The 17,056-nt window shown below is 46.1% G+C and overlaps 1 protein-coding gene and 1 pseudogene across 2 annotated transcripts in view; one reads left to right on the forward strand and one right to left on the reverse strand.

Annotated features, from left to right (window-relative positions):
- Window positions 1-17,056, reverse strand: part of LOC142566219 (putative sodium/potassium/calcium exchanger CG1090) — a 171,548-nt gene that overhangs the window by 73,082 nt on the left and 81,410 nt on the right. For both annotated transcript variants that reach the window (XM_075677059.1, XM_075677058.1), the window contains one exon: window positions 12,366-12,466. In XM_075677059.1, the coding sequence (XP_075533174.1) occupies window positions 12,366-12,466 (101 nt within the window). The remainder of the gene's footprint in view (window positions 1-12,365; window positions 12,467-17,056) is intronic.
- Window positions 2,700-5,911, forward strand: LOC142566192 (uncharacterized; annotated as a pseudogene).

Consider the following 17,056-nt stretch of genomic DNA (forward strand, 5'->3'; position numbering starts at 1 on the left):
ATTAGGGGATTTTGGTTTTTAATGCGTGTAAATGCTCTAAACTTGCTGTAGAAAACTATCTCTCGCATATATGGCGTATTAATCAACGTTTATTGATCAAAACATCTATAAACAATGGTATAAATTGTGTGAATCTCATTGATCGTCTGTGCATCACGGCGATGGCGTTTCATACCTTCCGTATCTGTATGGCGAAATGAGGAATTTACTTTGCGCTTGCGCTTGAAAGGTGACGCTACCTCTCCGTATCACTCACACTGATTGCGAGTAATTTTATTCCCGTTTTCCGAACGCGAAATCGCGCAAGTCAGGATTTACAAAAATTGAAACAACGAAACTTGAACCTTTCCCCTGATTTTATTAAGGACGAGATGTACCCTCCAGGGTCGTCTAAAGAGGTTCCCATAAAACGACTTCTTAGTTTTCTTATACCGGCGCCGATGGCACCGCTATTCGCCGAACGCTATCATGTGGTGCAAAATGAAGTCAAAAGTTCAACTGTGCCTCTGCGAAACCAACTTTACGGGTGCGGCACCAACTCGTTTCCGTCAGTGCCACCGAAATTGCTATCAGTGGACCGTCGAGCGTGCGTGGCACCAATGGGCTCCAGATTTCAGGTACGGTATTCGCCGATATTAAGTTAATGACTTTGGCGAAGTGATAAGGAACATCATTTTGAGACTTGTATTCCAGTATGACGGGGTGCAAAGCACCCAACTGCACAGACCGCACTGAAGGTGGCAAAGCTTTTTACGCGGTTCCACGCGGGTGGACGAGACCGGCCGCCTCTGAAAGGGACCAGGATATGCGAGGTGTGTTCGCCTTGTTTACAGATGCGAGTTCGGCTTGTTCACACTAAGGCAGCATTTATCTCTAGTAACACTCCTGTACGCGCTGAAATGGGTACGCCTGGCGTGAGAGGTCGTTCGCTTGTGCAGTTTTGGAGTATATGTGCAGCGCGACACAGATGTGGGACAAAGAATGAATGACACGTCTGTGTCGCGCTGCACATATACGACAAGAATGTTAACTTACCAAATCGCCCAATTCACTGCATTGCTTATGCGATTGTTCTGACTATGCGGGTCTAGAACAGCGTGTTCAAAACAGTAAATACTAGCAAATACAATTTTCCCGCTGCACCCTGGTTTTTCTCTACTGTTATTTTTTAATTTTTTCGTCGGCGTTCTGATTTTTTATGTAAGGTCGAGTGATGTGCTGGCGTTCATTGTTTTGTAGTAAGCGAAAACATGGTGCGCTCCCGTTGATGAGACAGCTGTGATAGCTTCAGCATTTACAGCCCGCAGTATGTTGCTTGTTCGATCAGCCTTAGTCGACGTGAGGAATGTAAAATTCCTTTTGTACGTTTAATAAGCACTGCGTTATACTAAATTGACCTGAGTAGTATGAAGAGATAAAGAAAAATGTGTGCTCATATTACAGTCTATAATGTGTGAATAATTACTTTAAAAGTTTGCCATCTTATGTGATAATTGCAATAAAAATAACCTGTTGTTACTCTTAATAACTTGTTGCCTTTCTTGTGGCTTTGAATTTTGCCCCCCGAGGCTCCAAGAACCAGCACTCATCCCCTGCTGCCACCAGCCATTGCTCATCCATTCCCTTGTACGAAATAAATTTGATCTAGAAGCTCGTGCATCTTTAATCTTTTTCCACTTGTAGATTTGCTGCTGCGAAGCTGCTGTTAAGTTTGCGGTATGAATAGTAAAAATAAGCTTTGCATACCATGCGCGCATGTGAACATTTGAAATGCGTTTAAATCTAGGTGTCTGCACCACATACATCGAAAACGTGCAGCTGCTGTGAACGACGGTTAGTGATGAATGACGGTCACAGTTAACGGCCACTGACATAACAGCAGGCACGATAGTTCTCTTGGCTACGATCATTATTCGTCTGATTTCGGCAGCCAAAATGTGCTCACACAATTGTCTACCACACGTGTGTGAATTTTTCTTTAAACACCCTTTAAAACATTTCTTACCTTCCGGCCTCCGCTAGAAAACTTCATATGTATGCTGAAGAACATTGCACCGCTTTTTGTTGCAAGGTACTGCGCGTTTACACGCCAACTTTTGAGCTGTTCGAGCCACGGGCTTAGTGATGATTTTATTTCGAGGGATCGAGGAGAGTCCGCCTACTCCTTATATGCACGTTCGTGCGTGTGTTTGTATATGTGCGTGTATATATGTACATACAAACTAAAAATTTCGGGGGGTTGGCACCCGTCCGGCTACGCCAATCGTTCGAGCTTAGTCTGCATTAAAAAGTGCCATCTTACTCAGCCCTTGCGAACAATTTCCGCATGTAGCTCGCGACCAGCAGACAAAAAATCAAATGGAACAGCGCGCGGCATTTGACTCCTGCGCGCGCGAAGAGTGGCTTCACTGCAGAGCTGGAACATAAAGCGGACCTATGCCCAACTCTGCTCCCTACGGGACCATATTCGCAACTCCAGCAATTCATGCGACACCTAGCGGCAGTAGGGAGAAACGCCATACGGAGGTCCAGTCGCCGTGTGTGCCGTAGAGGCTGCTGTCGCGGACGGAAGAATGGAGCTGCTAGCAAAGAAAAAGCGAACGGCCAAGCAGTTATGCTGTGTTCCTCAGTGCGTGCCAGCGAGATGGAAGGACAGCGATATTTCCGTTCACGCATTTCCCTCCGAGTCGAAAGGCTGAAGCCGCAGAACCAGGTGGATCGCTAACATCCGCATCGGCAAGGCTGTGACGCTGACAGTGACTGTTTGCTCACGGCATTTTGCACGGGATAATTTCTCCTTACCAGGTGAAACACTATTGTGAGCTTTTGAACTCGAAACTAATGGATGACCATTGTGCGTGGCCATTATACATGTCGCTGTGTCACCTTATGTAAACACGTTTCACATTGCGAGCACTGGCGATTGGGCTATGCATTATTTGCTGCATATGTTAGCCGCAACGCGAAATTCGAGCACAGGTTCGAGACTTGTCACAGCGGTTTCTCCGAGGAACGTCTCCTCTGCACTCGTTAACCACATTGGCTGTAATTAGAGCTCATGTTCGACGCTTCACAGCGGTTTCTGAGAGGAACGTCACCTCTGCGCTCGTTGGCTACACCCGGCTGTAACTCGGGAGGCTTTTGATGCCCAGCACGTCTCGCGCAACTTATACGGGCGTCGGAGATTCAAACGTTTACGAATGATCTACTAGCAAGTTCGGGAAGTGTTGAGTGCAAACGTTCCACGTATGTGGCATGCTAAAGCGGAATAAATATCATGCGTGGCGCGGATGAACTTGCAGCACAGGCGCACTGCACACGGGCACTTCCCAGCGCGACTGATTACGAATTTGCCACTTGCACTTGAGAATCTCCGACGCGCTCAAGAGTGGCCATATGACACTGGTATTTCGCACCGACAGCGAGCCTATCACGTTCATTGCAGAAGTTTGCCACTTACGCGACAGCCACATGTCAATTTTACACGCGTTTGCTAGTTGCGAGGAAAATTTACGGCGTCCGCCGTCTACTGACGTGTCGCATATGTATGTGCAGTATTAGTACCTAAGCTAGCTTTATCTGTGTTATTAAATCATCCCCAAGTCAGTGGCAAAACTACTCTGGTCATGTGGTGGTGTTTGCACCTGTGTACTTTGAGTTATGAGCATCTTTCAACTACGTTTTGCAGATGCTACATTCGGTATACAACGTTGCATAGCCTTGCACACTCAAACCGTGCTTCATTTCCTTGCAAATGCTTTCTTTATAAATATTGTGGCCTTGTTTCTGAGGTAAAAAGAAAAAAATTCTGGGTGCAGCCCATATTGAGGCACAATAAAGCATAAACAATTCATTTATTTTTTCAGATGTAGCATGTCAAAGACAGCGGCTGAAAAAAATGCAATACCAACTGAAAACCTACCTAGGACGTCATGTTATGATGAGAACAAGGATGCTCATATGAAAGAGCTTTCACTGGCAAGACTTCGCCGACGTGCGTATCGGTCAGCCAGAGTAAGTTAATTTGACTGCATGGTGCAGCACTTATATGCTTATGGTACATACACCATGTCTACAAGCATGCAATAGATGTCAACACCTTTTATAGCATTACAGAATGAATCAAGCAAAGAAACTGCTGCCTCCCCATTAGAAGAAAAGGTGTTGCTCCATGCACCTGTCAGCACGACCACCATGGTAAATTGGCTGCCTGCAAATTGTGCACACATTGCTTCGCCACTAATTCCTTGGGATTAAACTCTGACATTGCAGGACGATCTCCCATCCCCTGACAGCAACAGCATGGACCAAATAAGTGACAAAGGAAATATGGTAATTTCTTTTTGTATATGTATGTGTTGTGGTAGCTGTCTTTACCTAGACGGTGGCATGCTTTCTGGATTTACATCGTAAAAGCATTGTAGCACGTGGTGTGTGATGGGTGCATATTAAATGCAACTTCTGCACACATTGCTTAACCACTGGTTTCTTGAACTGAACTCTATCTGACATTGCTGGGCGATTTCCCATCCCCTAACAGCATGGACCAAAGCCTTGCAAACACCATAAGGGACAAGGACATAGCAAATATGGCAATTTATTTTTTCTATATATTTGTGATGTGGTAGCTGTCTTTACCTAGCCGGCAGCATGTTTTCTGGATCAACTTCGTGAACGGATTGTGGTGTGTGATGGGTGCAAATTAACTGATGCAAAAAGCCTGGCTTTCCTACTTCCAACATTGAATTCCAACACATTGACATGCATTATTGGAATGACAAAAAGAAGCTGCATCTCGCGTCAGATATGTCAGACATTATAACTCTTGCTTTTGTTTTGTGACAGGAATGTGCTTGCCAACCTGGCCCCCGGACATTAATGGCAGAGTACTGAAGAGAAGAAAAAGACGTGGCAAATTTCCTACTAGAAATGGCTTCAAGGACAAGGCTTACAGAAAGCAAGGCTGACCAAGTGACATCGGGTACTTTTCCACAGAAGTTTGTGAACACGATAAATAGTAGCAACGTAAATACATTCACAGGCCTGCCATCATTCGATGTTCTGAATGCTCGTGTGACGTGCTACACAAAAATTCATCCACTTTCAGGACGGCACCAGTTATGTGTAAAAACAATTGCATTGACATTGGTGATATTGAAGCATAATATTTCCACTGCATGCTTGAGTCACCTTTTTAACTCTTCTCGAACTACATGTAGCAACATAATTGCAGAGACTGCTCAGTTGATGACTGAAATTTTAAAAGTAACTGTGGCTGTGCCACCAAAAGATGATGTTGAACATTTGCCTGTCTGTTTTAAACACTTCAGTAATGTGCGTGTCATTGTAGATTGCACCGTAATTCCTATTAGCCAGCCCAACTGTTTGCGATGTGCATTACAGACCTACCCCTTCTATAAGAAAGGTTTCACGGTTAAATATATGGTGACTGTTACAACAAGTGGTCTTAGTGCCTACATAAGCCAAGGATATGGAGGCCGCACCTCAGACAAGGCCCTGTTTGAGCAAAGCTGCCTCGTCAAGCAACTAGACCCGATATCAGATGCCATAATGGCAGACTGTGGCTTTCTTATTGATGACATTTGTGCGGACAACTTAATTGAGTTAATCAGGCCTCCATTCAGAAAACAAAAGCAGATGTCAAAGGGTGATTCACTTAGGACACAAAAGATAGCATCAGCAAGAGCTTATGTAGAGCGTGCTATGCAGCGAATCAAAATATTCCGTGTTGTCAACAAGAATCCCATGGAGCATGGTGGGATTACTTGACGACATTGTCATAATAGCTGCAGGCATCACAAACCTTTCATCACCGATTTTAGCAACACATCGATTTTTGTGAGTCCTGCATCAATACATTTCCCAAACGTATTATGTGCATCGTAAAAGTGGTTCGTTCTTTCCACGCAAGGAATTTTAAAAAACTTTACAGGAGTGGAAGCGCCATGTTCCTTACCAGCAGAGGTGAAGCCAGAGCTTGCCCTTATTTTACATTTGAAATAGACCTTCGTTGGGTTGTCCTCTTACAGATCAAGTGGTTTGGCTCTGGTAATGTAATTGCGTGGCTAATTAGAAACTAAAAGCATGTTGTTCCTGTCAGAAGTATTATCTTCCTCTGAGTATTGATTACGTTATTTCTGAAACAATTTACCAAGAATTTCAGGCTTCATCTTAAAACCAGTAACACTAAGATGCACGTCAGCCAGTCTCTGTATGGCAAAATAAGTCACGTTAATGGGGTTGAGACATCAAATTTTTGGCTTGCGCGTTCTTTGTTTCAAACGTTTCTTATTGCTCCAGGAAGCATGGTGCACACTCGAATATTCTTATATTCTCAGTAAATAAGTTAATATTGCATTATTTATGTGAACAATTTTCAGTTTCGGTTTGTAGGCGCAGAGTTGGACAGTGATGTAAATGTCTAGAAAGCTTGGTCACGTGGGCCCACCAAGCTGTGACGCGCACACTGCTGCATCATCTGGTCTCGCACACACATTCTGTACCAGTGCAGGCAAACAAAACCACGCCGACAGTTGTCTGGGCTAGCTGCAGCAGCTCCAATTATGACTCTACGACTGACGCTGCTCATTGCCCTCTAGACTCAAGCCTCTCTAGGCTTGCCAGGTGCTGTGGGTCACCACTCATTGCATGTCACTCTAATGTGGTATGGCGTCACTAAAATTTTCGTTGTGCTTCCAACACAGTGACATCGGTGTCAATCGCGGTAGCGATGGGTTTCGATCACGAGAACGAGCATTTAGGCACTCTTTGGAAGAGAATGAAAACATACTTTAAACTTTTCTGTGTCTAGCACTTCATGTTGAGTGTCTTTGCATACAGAGGAAGCCTACAGTATGCTTCTTATAGCCTCAAAATTTGGTGTCTCAACCCCTTTAAACTAGTGGGAAGTGTGAGGAAAGCACTTCTTTTCCTTCATTGAAAAATAATCTTTTATAGTGCTCCTCCTAAAATGGTGTTGTTGGTTCACTTTTGGCACATAAATTCCCCTCCAACAATTTTTTTATATTCCTTGTTTCCATTGTGTACTTCCTTACTATAGCCTGTTCTAATGTTTTGTTTGCATTTTTTTACATCTCCACAATCTTGTGTATTGTTGCAGCCCGTTTGAACTTAACATGTGTTGCTACGTTGCCCGAGTTTATTTTTCTTTGTTAGGAAAACTTAATTGGTGCATGGCCTCGTAAGGGCCCCTCACCAGGCCCTATTGCAAATTTTGGTTATACACTGGTATATGTAAGGTGTCGTCTAGAAAGCCTTTTTTTTTCGAAGATTTTCAAATTAATTAACCCGATAATTCACTTGGACAACCTTGGTTTCTGTAAGCCAAGTACCTGAAGCCATTTCTAACAGGAAATTTGCCACATCTTGGGAAATGGAAGAACCTGTCCTGTTACCATGCTGCCAGAAGGCAAGCGTTACTACCAGCAAACATTTTGTCTCTGCCTCGACTAGGGTGCGCAAGTGTTCTTTCCCTGCCTTCTCCAATACCAAAGCGAAAAGACCATGTCACATGAATGTGTCGTACCCCGCATTTTTAAAAAATTCTTCCCAATTCCAGTGGCACGTTTGCATATTCGGCATTAGGTGATTCACCTGAAGTCATGTGCCATGGCTGGCGATATTGCAAGTAGCCTGTATTGCATAGAGGCATTTGTGCGTGTGACCTTGGCTCCATCAAAGCGTGGCGGCCTTGAGAGTAAGTGCGGTCTTCTGTTTGGAAATTCAGCATTTTTTATGCCACTCAGCCATTTCATACTTTTCAGACACCGTCGTTGCCATGTGATCTACATGCTGCACTTGTTTGCATTGGCCAAACCTGCAGACTTCAACTTCAACACACTTTTTGTAAATTAGCAATGCACATTCTTTTGCAACTTGTATTCTTCATTGAAGTGCTGATTTACGCTACGCATTCTGATGCAAGTTTTCATCTTATGGTATTCCGAGATATTTGCAGTTCACTTATGATCTGTGTGCATAGAGTTGTGGTTATTCTTCAATGGCTGTTTGTTGTCCCTTGCCTTACTTGTATCTTTTCACAAAATAAACCACATGCACTCAATATTTTGTTCCCTGTACTCTGTGTCAAGGTGTTTGCCTCATACGTTTTACTCAAGCTCATTTTTGTTGCACTTTTTAGCATATGAGGGTATATCTTGCCAAACAGAACATGAGAAGTAACATGGAACAGTGTCAAACCTGCATACGATGAGTATTTAAAAAGTTTGGCCACCAGAGTTGAGTACCCTGAAAGAATGGTTTGATTCAAATGACCCCAGCTGGTATATGTACCATAATTTATGCTTCTTCCCAATTTGTTGAATACAGTGCAAATGGCTGTCCTGGGAAGCATAACTAAACCACTGGTAAAACAACATGGGGAGACACTTGTGCAGACTTAACATCAGTGAATGATAATTATTGACCTCCATAGAGCATATAGAGCTGTCCTTACTATCAACATATCAATAAATGGAAAGTAAGTGACATAAAAGTTTAACATGCACTTAAAGCACTTAACAAACACTTAAAGGGGCACTGAAACACTTCCGACTGATCATAGTTACCTCACTGCAAAAGGACATCACCTGCTGCAAAAATTTTTCGAATCACTGAACTGTAAGCGGAATTAGCAGTTATTGCACTGATGCATTGCTTTCTCCTTTCGCCTCAGCTAGTGTGCTGGAAGCTACACGGTGCATGGCAAGGTAGCAAGGTCCTGGTCAAGTTTTTTTTTTTTACACATTGCTACTTGTGGTTCAGGCATGTGTGGCACTCTCTAAACGCGAGATGGACGCCTGGAGCTACATCACTTACAGAGACCAATAAATACACACGGCTGTCTGATCGTCCTGCGAACAGAGCTTGTGGTGGTCGTGGTATCTATATTATGCAGCATGCCAGTTTCAGGGCCCCTTTAAGAAGGGCACAAACAAAGACAACAAAAGTTGTTTCATGAGTTCTGCCTGAGTCGCCACTGATATCACGCAGTTGCTCGTGCACAAATTGTGAAACAATAACGTATGAGCCATAGGAGAACAGTCATGTCGGCAAAAAAAAAAGCAGGATATGTATTGTGATAGGTAACCTCAAGCGCCACAGCACAAGGTGAAGCTAAGTTGCAGTTTGGCACATAATAGGATCTCTTCTGCTTACAACGGTGCACGCACATGAACATTTCACTTTATACGATCTTTGCAATATGAACAGCATTGAAACGCAATGTAGAGATAAAACATTAAAGGGACTGACAACTACACCAAATGTTCCAGGATAAGGTGCCAGGAGAAACAGCCGAGATGTGCTTGCACTTTTGCGACAATCCAGCAGTGCACGAGCACTTTGCCTCCACGATCGATGGGTCCCGGAATGCGTCGGCGATTCTCACCACAATATCGTGCGGGTCCGCTGTCACGCCGGAGGTTTGCACACACGCGCGACCACTTCTACTTAATCACTCACTGTACCACTGGTACCGACTAAAATGAGGTGCTCGGCGTCCACTACCCGTTCTCCCCCCACAAAACAGCGCGAATTAACATCGCAGTGCAACAAACTTAATATTTTCACCAAGGACAGCGTACGCGGGGACCTCCGTAAAGCCGCCATACTGCACAGTGTAGCCAGACCGGGCCAGGCTTCGCAGCGCCCCCTAATGTTGATTTGAGTTGCGAATACAGGGACACTGTGGTGCGGTAAAGCCCCTCAATTTTCCAAAAGTAACGCCATTATGAGAACAAAGAAAAACTGCGCAAAAAAGAACAAGACAGAGAAAGAACCACACGACACAGGCGCACAGACACAGGCGCCTGTGTCGTGTGGTTCTTCCTCTGTCTTGTTCTTTTTTGCGCAGTTTTTCTTTGTTCTCATAATGTCATACCAACTAACCCCTCGCCGTACGCTTCTAGAGTAACGCCATCCTTAGATCTTTCCGCCATCCCGTTCTCTCCGACGTTTCCTCCTCCACGTCTCCTGTCGCCCCAGCCTCCTCCGCTACCCCATTGGCCAATTTGTGTCACGTGGAAGCAGGCGCCGCGCTTTTCCATATATATATTTTTTCTTTCCAGCGTGCTCCGACCGCCATTGTTGGCCCTGCGCGACAAAAGTACGCGCAAACGGACTGATCGAGTGCGTTAGCGGAACAAATCGGGTGTGTTAAGGACGAGAACTTAATTGTGAAGTCGTGCTGCTGCGCCTTCGGTTGCCGCAACCGACACAGCGACAGCAAAAGGCTTCTTTCTTTACCATCCAGCGAGCCCAACGCACAAAGAAGAAAAGTGTGGATACATAGGATCGGGCGGGCTGACTTCGAGGAAGTCGCAAAAAACGCACGGCTTTGTGAAGTGCCACGGTTCCTCACAAGCTCTTCTTTTGAGGTTAGTCCACGCCTGCCACTTCGAAAAAGTGTATGTGTTCAAGCTGTGCGTGCTTTTAGCACGTTTAAGTAGACTCTCTTTATTTCATGTAGTTTCGTCTTGCGGCGAAAGTATACGCATCTGCAGCTGACCTGTGACATAAAAGCGACTTTATTCATGCTATGTTTTGAGCTCCACCAGAAGTTAGCACATTCTCGACTCTTTTGCAAGGCTCACCTTGACTTACGGATGCAGTCGTTTAGCTTCGAATGTACGCCCGCATGTGTTGACTTGATTTGTGGTGATTAACGTTTTTAACGTCCCGAAGCGACTAAAGCTATGAGAGAGGTCGTAGTGGATGGCACCGGACAACTTTATTTAGGTCGCATTGGGATGTTTAACATGCACTTTGATCGTAGTTGTACGTGGCCCGGTAAGTTCCTCGTTGGCGTTTCGCAACTCTCGCGCGGGCGCGGTAGCGCGGCGCCAGAAGTTGGCGCCTCTGCGTGATTGTATTTCTTTATTAGATGTTATTTACTAGTTGTAACAACGTGTCATTATTTCGTATTATTGACGGTGCCTCCAGGGCGCCAAAGCGGCAATGGGAACACTTATAATGTCACGTGCTCTCCAGAGGCCTCTGTTAGACGTTACATGTGGCCTCCTGGAGCAGTACTTGTAAAAAAAAAACACTCTATGGTCGCGATTATCAAAGAACCCCGCAATTAAAAAAGCGCCCCGCGACTGCTGCGACATACCGCGCCCGCGCGAGGAGAATTACGGAACACCAACGAGCAATCTCTCCACGGGCCTCGTGCATTCCGCCTCCATTCCGGCTGCAGCCGGTCGCATCCTCAATATTGGAGGCATGAGCAGGCCGATAAAGGCCGCAAAGGACCGCAGGCCCGCTGATAAGGATTAACATTTTTACGGCTTACCGTTAACAGTTTTATGCGTCCGATTAAGTAAATGGGTATCGCGTGCGTCATATGCCCTGTATGTGAACCTACGAAACCAGGTACACATACTTTCGCTCTGTCAAAACCTGAAGCTCCGGTAATTACACGCGTGTTTGAGCACACCGCGTGCGTGCGTCGTGTTTCAGCAACACGAACTTTCAACGTGCGTGTGCTTTACGCCTTAAATAATGCTCCTTTTCTCTATTTTTTCCGCAATTCCAACACGACATTCTAAAGGCCACTTGCCGACTGACGAAGCAAGATCTCGATAGAAAAAGCTGCTCTGCTGGGCTCGAAAGAACTTCTCCGCAGATTTCCTCCGGTAGCGTGTTAGCCGTCGTCTGCTACGGCAGGGCCAGCACAGGCGGCGCCACCGTCGAGGCCGCGCCGAGCGGAGGGGGAGGGTAGTGGTTGGCTATACTTTTGGAGATTGAAGGGTTTTACGATGGATGGATGTTATCAGCGTCCCCTTTGGAACGGGGCAGTGGGTTGCGCCACCAAGCTCTTGCTATTATATTGCCTAATGTCCTACCTAGGTTAAACAATAAAAAAGAAAAAAACACCTTGGAACTTCTTGGACCCTCTTCTGTATATCCTTCTTGTAATCATGCTTTGAAAAAATAAATAAATTTTTAATGAACTTGTTTTTTAAAGGCTCGAAACCTGGCATAGTTGGTATACCATCTTGTAGTGGAAAGGGCGCGAGAAACGAGGCACAGAACAGGAGCGTGTCCTTGTTCTTCGCGCTGTTTCTACTACAAGATACCGCTGCGAGAGCAGACATACGGCATCCACGTGTAAAATCTCAAACGAGGAAAAAAGGACGCCTTATAAGCATTCTAGATGTTAGAACCCTCGGGAAAAAAATGCGCCCGCACGAAAGTCACGGATCGGACTACGATGGAAGCTTGCGTCTCCGACCCTGCGCTCAAGCGACGGTGAGGACCTGAGCAAGCGTCCTATGGGGCAGCCGCATAAAATGGTTACGACCACTTGACGCTGCACTTACCTGCTGATGGCTTCGTCCTGCAGAGCAACCAAGAGGACAACGACGCTTGCGAAGAAGAACACGCTGTCACGATACATTGGCCAGCGGTGTAGCACCACCACCTGGACACGAACGGCATGCGACAATTCATGTGCAGCTTTTCTGGACACGTACCAACTAGCGCTCCAAGCGGCCGCGGCACGAAGCTATAGCGCGTTTTCAATAGAACGAGCGGGTTTTTCGCGAAATCTTAAAGCTGAAGGTGGATTATTGAAAAAGGCAGGTGACAGACATGTTCTAGAAAACAATCGACACGAGTCAAATGCAATGATCACATTGTGGCAAGCTAGAATTTTGTTTCCAGAGTGGGTAAAGATTCAGCAATGGAATCCTATAGAAACGACGAAAATTTGTACTCGATTTTTGAGACAAGAACGGTACCTGAAATGAAACTGCGCCTGCTATCGTAATAGCCGCTAAATACTGTGAATGTAGTCCGGAGACTCAGCTTTCGATTGATGCCTATCGCGACTCTCTACACATGGCGTAACACTGTTAACAAAAGCTATTTTTGAAACAAAGTCGTGCAAACTCACGTGTTATCTATAAAAACCTGAGCGTATCACTGCGGCAGCGTTGGAAGCCGTGGCCGAGTACTTTAATCGCTTGCACCTATCGTTCCACGTCATGCTGGCAGCGGTTCGATACCGCGGTGCGTGATGTTTTTTTAACGCCGCGTATATAGCTAGGCCTGAGTTCGACAGTCTCCCACCAGATGGCCGGAACACAAAACTCGATTTGGTTTTGGTTTCTTCAGGAGTGCTCTTCAAATATTATATTTTCCATTTTTACTTCCTACAATGTAGCAATGGGTTGCTCATTTGTTAAGTCATCGCTTTTGTTAGCGGATTTTATTCCTTGGACAACATAAGAAGTATGCGAATGTCTTTGTGTTAAGTTCAAAAAAAGAAAAAAGAAACTGTCGTGCCTTGTAGCATGGGCATACTCAAGAATTCTGGACATTGCAGCGTCACCATTATCTGGAACTTCGCGGCCATGCACATGCATAACTGAATGGGCGAAATTTTAGAAAATTTTATTCCAATATACATCGGCCGAGTATCAGCAAGTTTCAAATGACTGCGCCGCGAAGGTAGTCCCTTGTAACAACATATACCTTTATGGCACTTAGTCGGAACATTGGTGGTGCGTTAAGGCAGTGTTTTGGTCGGGAATGGGCGGTTATGTCACACGACAGGAGCAGATGGTTTTGTACCCTATGGGCCGAGGGCACATTGACTTGAAGAAGCGCCATATTTAAACCGCAAAGCAATCTATTACAGCTGGAGTATAGAGAAAGAAATCCTACAAGAGGAGACACTCGGCGAAAACTGGTAACAGGAAATACGTCACAACAGTATTAACGCGGACCGTTTGCTGCCCCGAGCATCGAAAAAAAAGAGCATGTGAAATGAAGTTAACAGATACTGTTTCGTTTTTTTTATTGTTTCCCAGCAAAATTAAAAATATCTGCGTATAAATTACATTATACTTTGCGGCTTACTTTTCTTCCGTTGCCTAGCGACAGGCGAATGACGAGCCAGATGCATGCGTCATTCGTCAGACACGCCACCGAAGCGAGCGAGACCGGCTGCACATCTCAGCGGTGGCCTGTTCGGCGACCCGTCTGCCTGTTTTTCTATTATTGGATTTAGCCTGGTTTGTTGGGCTCCCGGCGAATTCTTGTGTTCTTTCTGAACTTCGACACGGCACCCCTGCACTATTGGACTACGGCAAGGTGAGAAATTTTGTTCGACAGTCTGCGACGCATTTCAAGCAATTAGGCTTACGCCACGGAACCGAGACTTGTGACGCAGTTAGCGAATAACAGCTCAGCAGTCGTGGCACAGTTAAGCTGAATTAATGACTCGCACTGGGAGATGTTTGGAGATGTTTGGAGATGTTTGTAGATGTTTGGAGATGGCGATGTTTTCTATGAGCCCAAACATTATTTTAACATATTTCGGTAGTTTTTGGGCACGCTGGTCGCACAGGGCGCTGTGGCGCCGTTTCGCGAGCACTGAATCTCACTGGGACAAGCTTTGGCGCTTTCTCTAACTCCCAACATTATTGTAACTGATTTCGTTACTTTTTGGAGTACTTTTCAAGCGCAGTGGCCGCGCCTGGCGTTGTGACGCGGTTAGCGAAAAGCAGCTCGGCCTTAGTACGCAGTTAAGTTTCGCGCTTTAATGCACTGACAAGTTTGTGGAGCTTTCTCTGACGCCCAACATTGTTGAAAATTATTTGCGGTACTTTTTATATTGAGGCACGCTCGCCGCGCCTGTCGTGACGCAGCAAAAAGCAGCTCGGCCATGGTGACACAGTTTGGCGGGTACTGAATCTTACTGCGACAAGTTTGTGACAATTTTTTATGGCCCGCAACACTTTAAGCCTTCTTTTGGTACTCACGCTTGTCGAAAACGCGACGAGAAATTGCCAAGAGTGATAACACGGGAGCGTGTTGCTGCGCCGGCAGAACGCGCGAAAGTTAATGCCAAGGAGCTTAAACGCCACGAACTTGTAACTCGAAAAATTCGGTCTTCTGAACAACTGAAGACCGGCTTTGCACGCACGCATTTGTCTTGAGTGCGAGTAGCAGGAATTCTGCGCGCGCACAGCATGGTCTGGCTGACAGCCTGTGCTGTGGCCACCTCTGTGCATTCGTAGCGTACTATCGCGTCGGTTGTAGCAAAGTTCTGGAAACGAGCAGTATATAGCCGTGTATTCGTGCTCTTAAAGTGCAGGAAATAAGGCCCGGTAAGAGGGGAATGCTTGTAAATAGGATGTTTTCGTGGTATGTACGGCATTGTATGGGATGAGTCGGGTATTTTCTACGCTGTGTATGTAAAAGCGAAGTGCTTTTGTGTGTATCACTTTCATCATCACTTTCGCACATTTCGCCTCTACATGCAGTATTCGTGTATGTTAATACCAAAAAACACTTGCTTGTAATTGTTTCAGCTGACGTCGTCCGGTGGAGCTTCCGACTGGAACTACTGCTGCTTACCTGGTGCCACAATGTTCAATGCACAAAGCCCGCAACAGCATTTATATAGAATAAAATAAACTTTCCCTCATTTCAAAAGGCGTCTTGCGTCTTTATGAAATTGCACGTGGCACATGTTAGATGGAGGCTTGTAAAGATCGTTCGCAATCAATTTTAATAATAAACCGATTTCGCACGAGAACCGCGCGCGATTGAGCTGTAGAAGAAAAAAAAACGGCAGTGGCTTAGCTCGGATATGGCAGGATATACGTAGCGAAAGCTAAGACATAGCATGGTTAGCGTTGGTTACGTCCAGGTTAGTCTGGTTTAGCTATGTTGCGGCGTTTAAGCCAGTCGTTCGGAGCGCTGTTCGTCTGTTTCCTGGGCGATTCGTTTCCTCTTCATCTCGTTCTGGTGTCGATTCCAGGCCTCCTCCTGCTTATCGGACTTGTCGCCGTCCATACTGCCACCTCAACTGTGGTTGCGGCGCACGCGAGCTCTCCTTTTCAATCCTCCGACATGTTATCAGGCATGCGACGCAGTTGGCGAAGCCAGCGGAGGCGAGCGCAACGATGAGGAACGCGGTGTGACGTCATGCCGAACGGCAGTCGCGGAAAGGCGCGGCGCTGCGGCGGAACACTCAGCTCGGTGCTACTAGTGGCGCATGTGCAGTAGTGACCAGGAAGCGAGGGAGAGAGAAATGTCCGTGGTGAGGCGCGCGTTGTGACGTCATGTGCCTCCTCAGAGCACCGCCACGGCGAAATCGCAAGTTCGCGGCCAGTAAAGCTTCCGCTTTTAAAAAACCGATCAGCGCAGCAGGCGTACCAGCGAGCGTTGAAAATGCGCGCGCCCAAAACCGAAACCGGAAGTCTGTTTGCACGCGCATGTTTTTGCGAGGCAGTAGAGAAAACGAGGGAGTATATATGCGTGTACACGCCTTGAGCGTGCCTGCGTGTGTACTAGCATTTGCGTGTGTGCGCGTGTTTGTGTCTCCGCATTTGAATATGCATGCACACGAGTGCGTGTATGCGTGTGCGAGCATACGCGCGTTTGTGTGCGCGTGCAGTTGTGTGTGCCTGCGTGCGTACATTTTTGTGCGTGTGTGCACGTGTGGACGCGTATAAATGTGAATGCGGGCGAACAGGTATCGTATCTGTGTGTGTGCGTGTATGAGACAGCATACTCTCCAGGATAAATGGGATACACATTTTCAACCCGTATTTAAATCTACGAGACAAGAACGAATGAATCTGCATTTATAGCACTATCTCTTTCTGAAAGCGAAATCAACGAAAAGAAAACCGCCTGAGCCGTCAATATCGCCGCCCAGATTTCGTCACGATGGCACCGTCACTATCGGCACGGCTCCGTGAGCAGCTACCAAGCTGTTCACCTTCGTTATCTTCGTTTCCACGGCAGCAGCTCGTTGTCTTCAAGCCAGCGATGCGCTAAACCTGTACCATCATTGCGTCATGCGTCGCTTCTACGACCAAGCAAGCTTTCGGCGGCACACGTTCGCTAGTATATTGATATTAAAACTGAACTGCTTGCGTTCGAATAAACCGCGGTAATAAAAATCGAAAGCGGCCTGGCCACCAGGAACACGCTCACGGAGCCAAAGTAAGGACGTCACAAAAGGCTACGTGCGGGCAGGTTGACTTTACAG

This window comes from Dermacentor variabilis, unplaced genomic scaffold (genome assembly GCF_050947875.1).
Source record: "Dermacentor variabilis isolate Ectoservices unplaced genomic scaffold, ASM5094787v1 scaffold_12, whole genome shotgun sequence".
In the NCBI taxonomy this organism is placed as follows: domain Eukaryota; kingdom Metazoa; phylum Arthropoda; class Arachnida; order Ixodida; family Ixodidae; genus Dermacentor; species Dermacentor variabilis.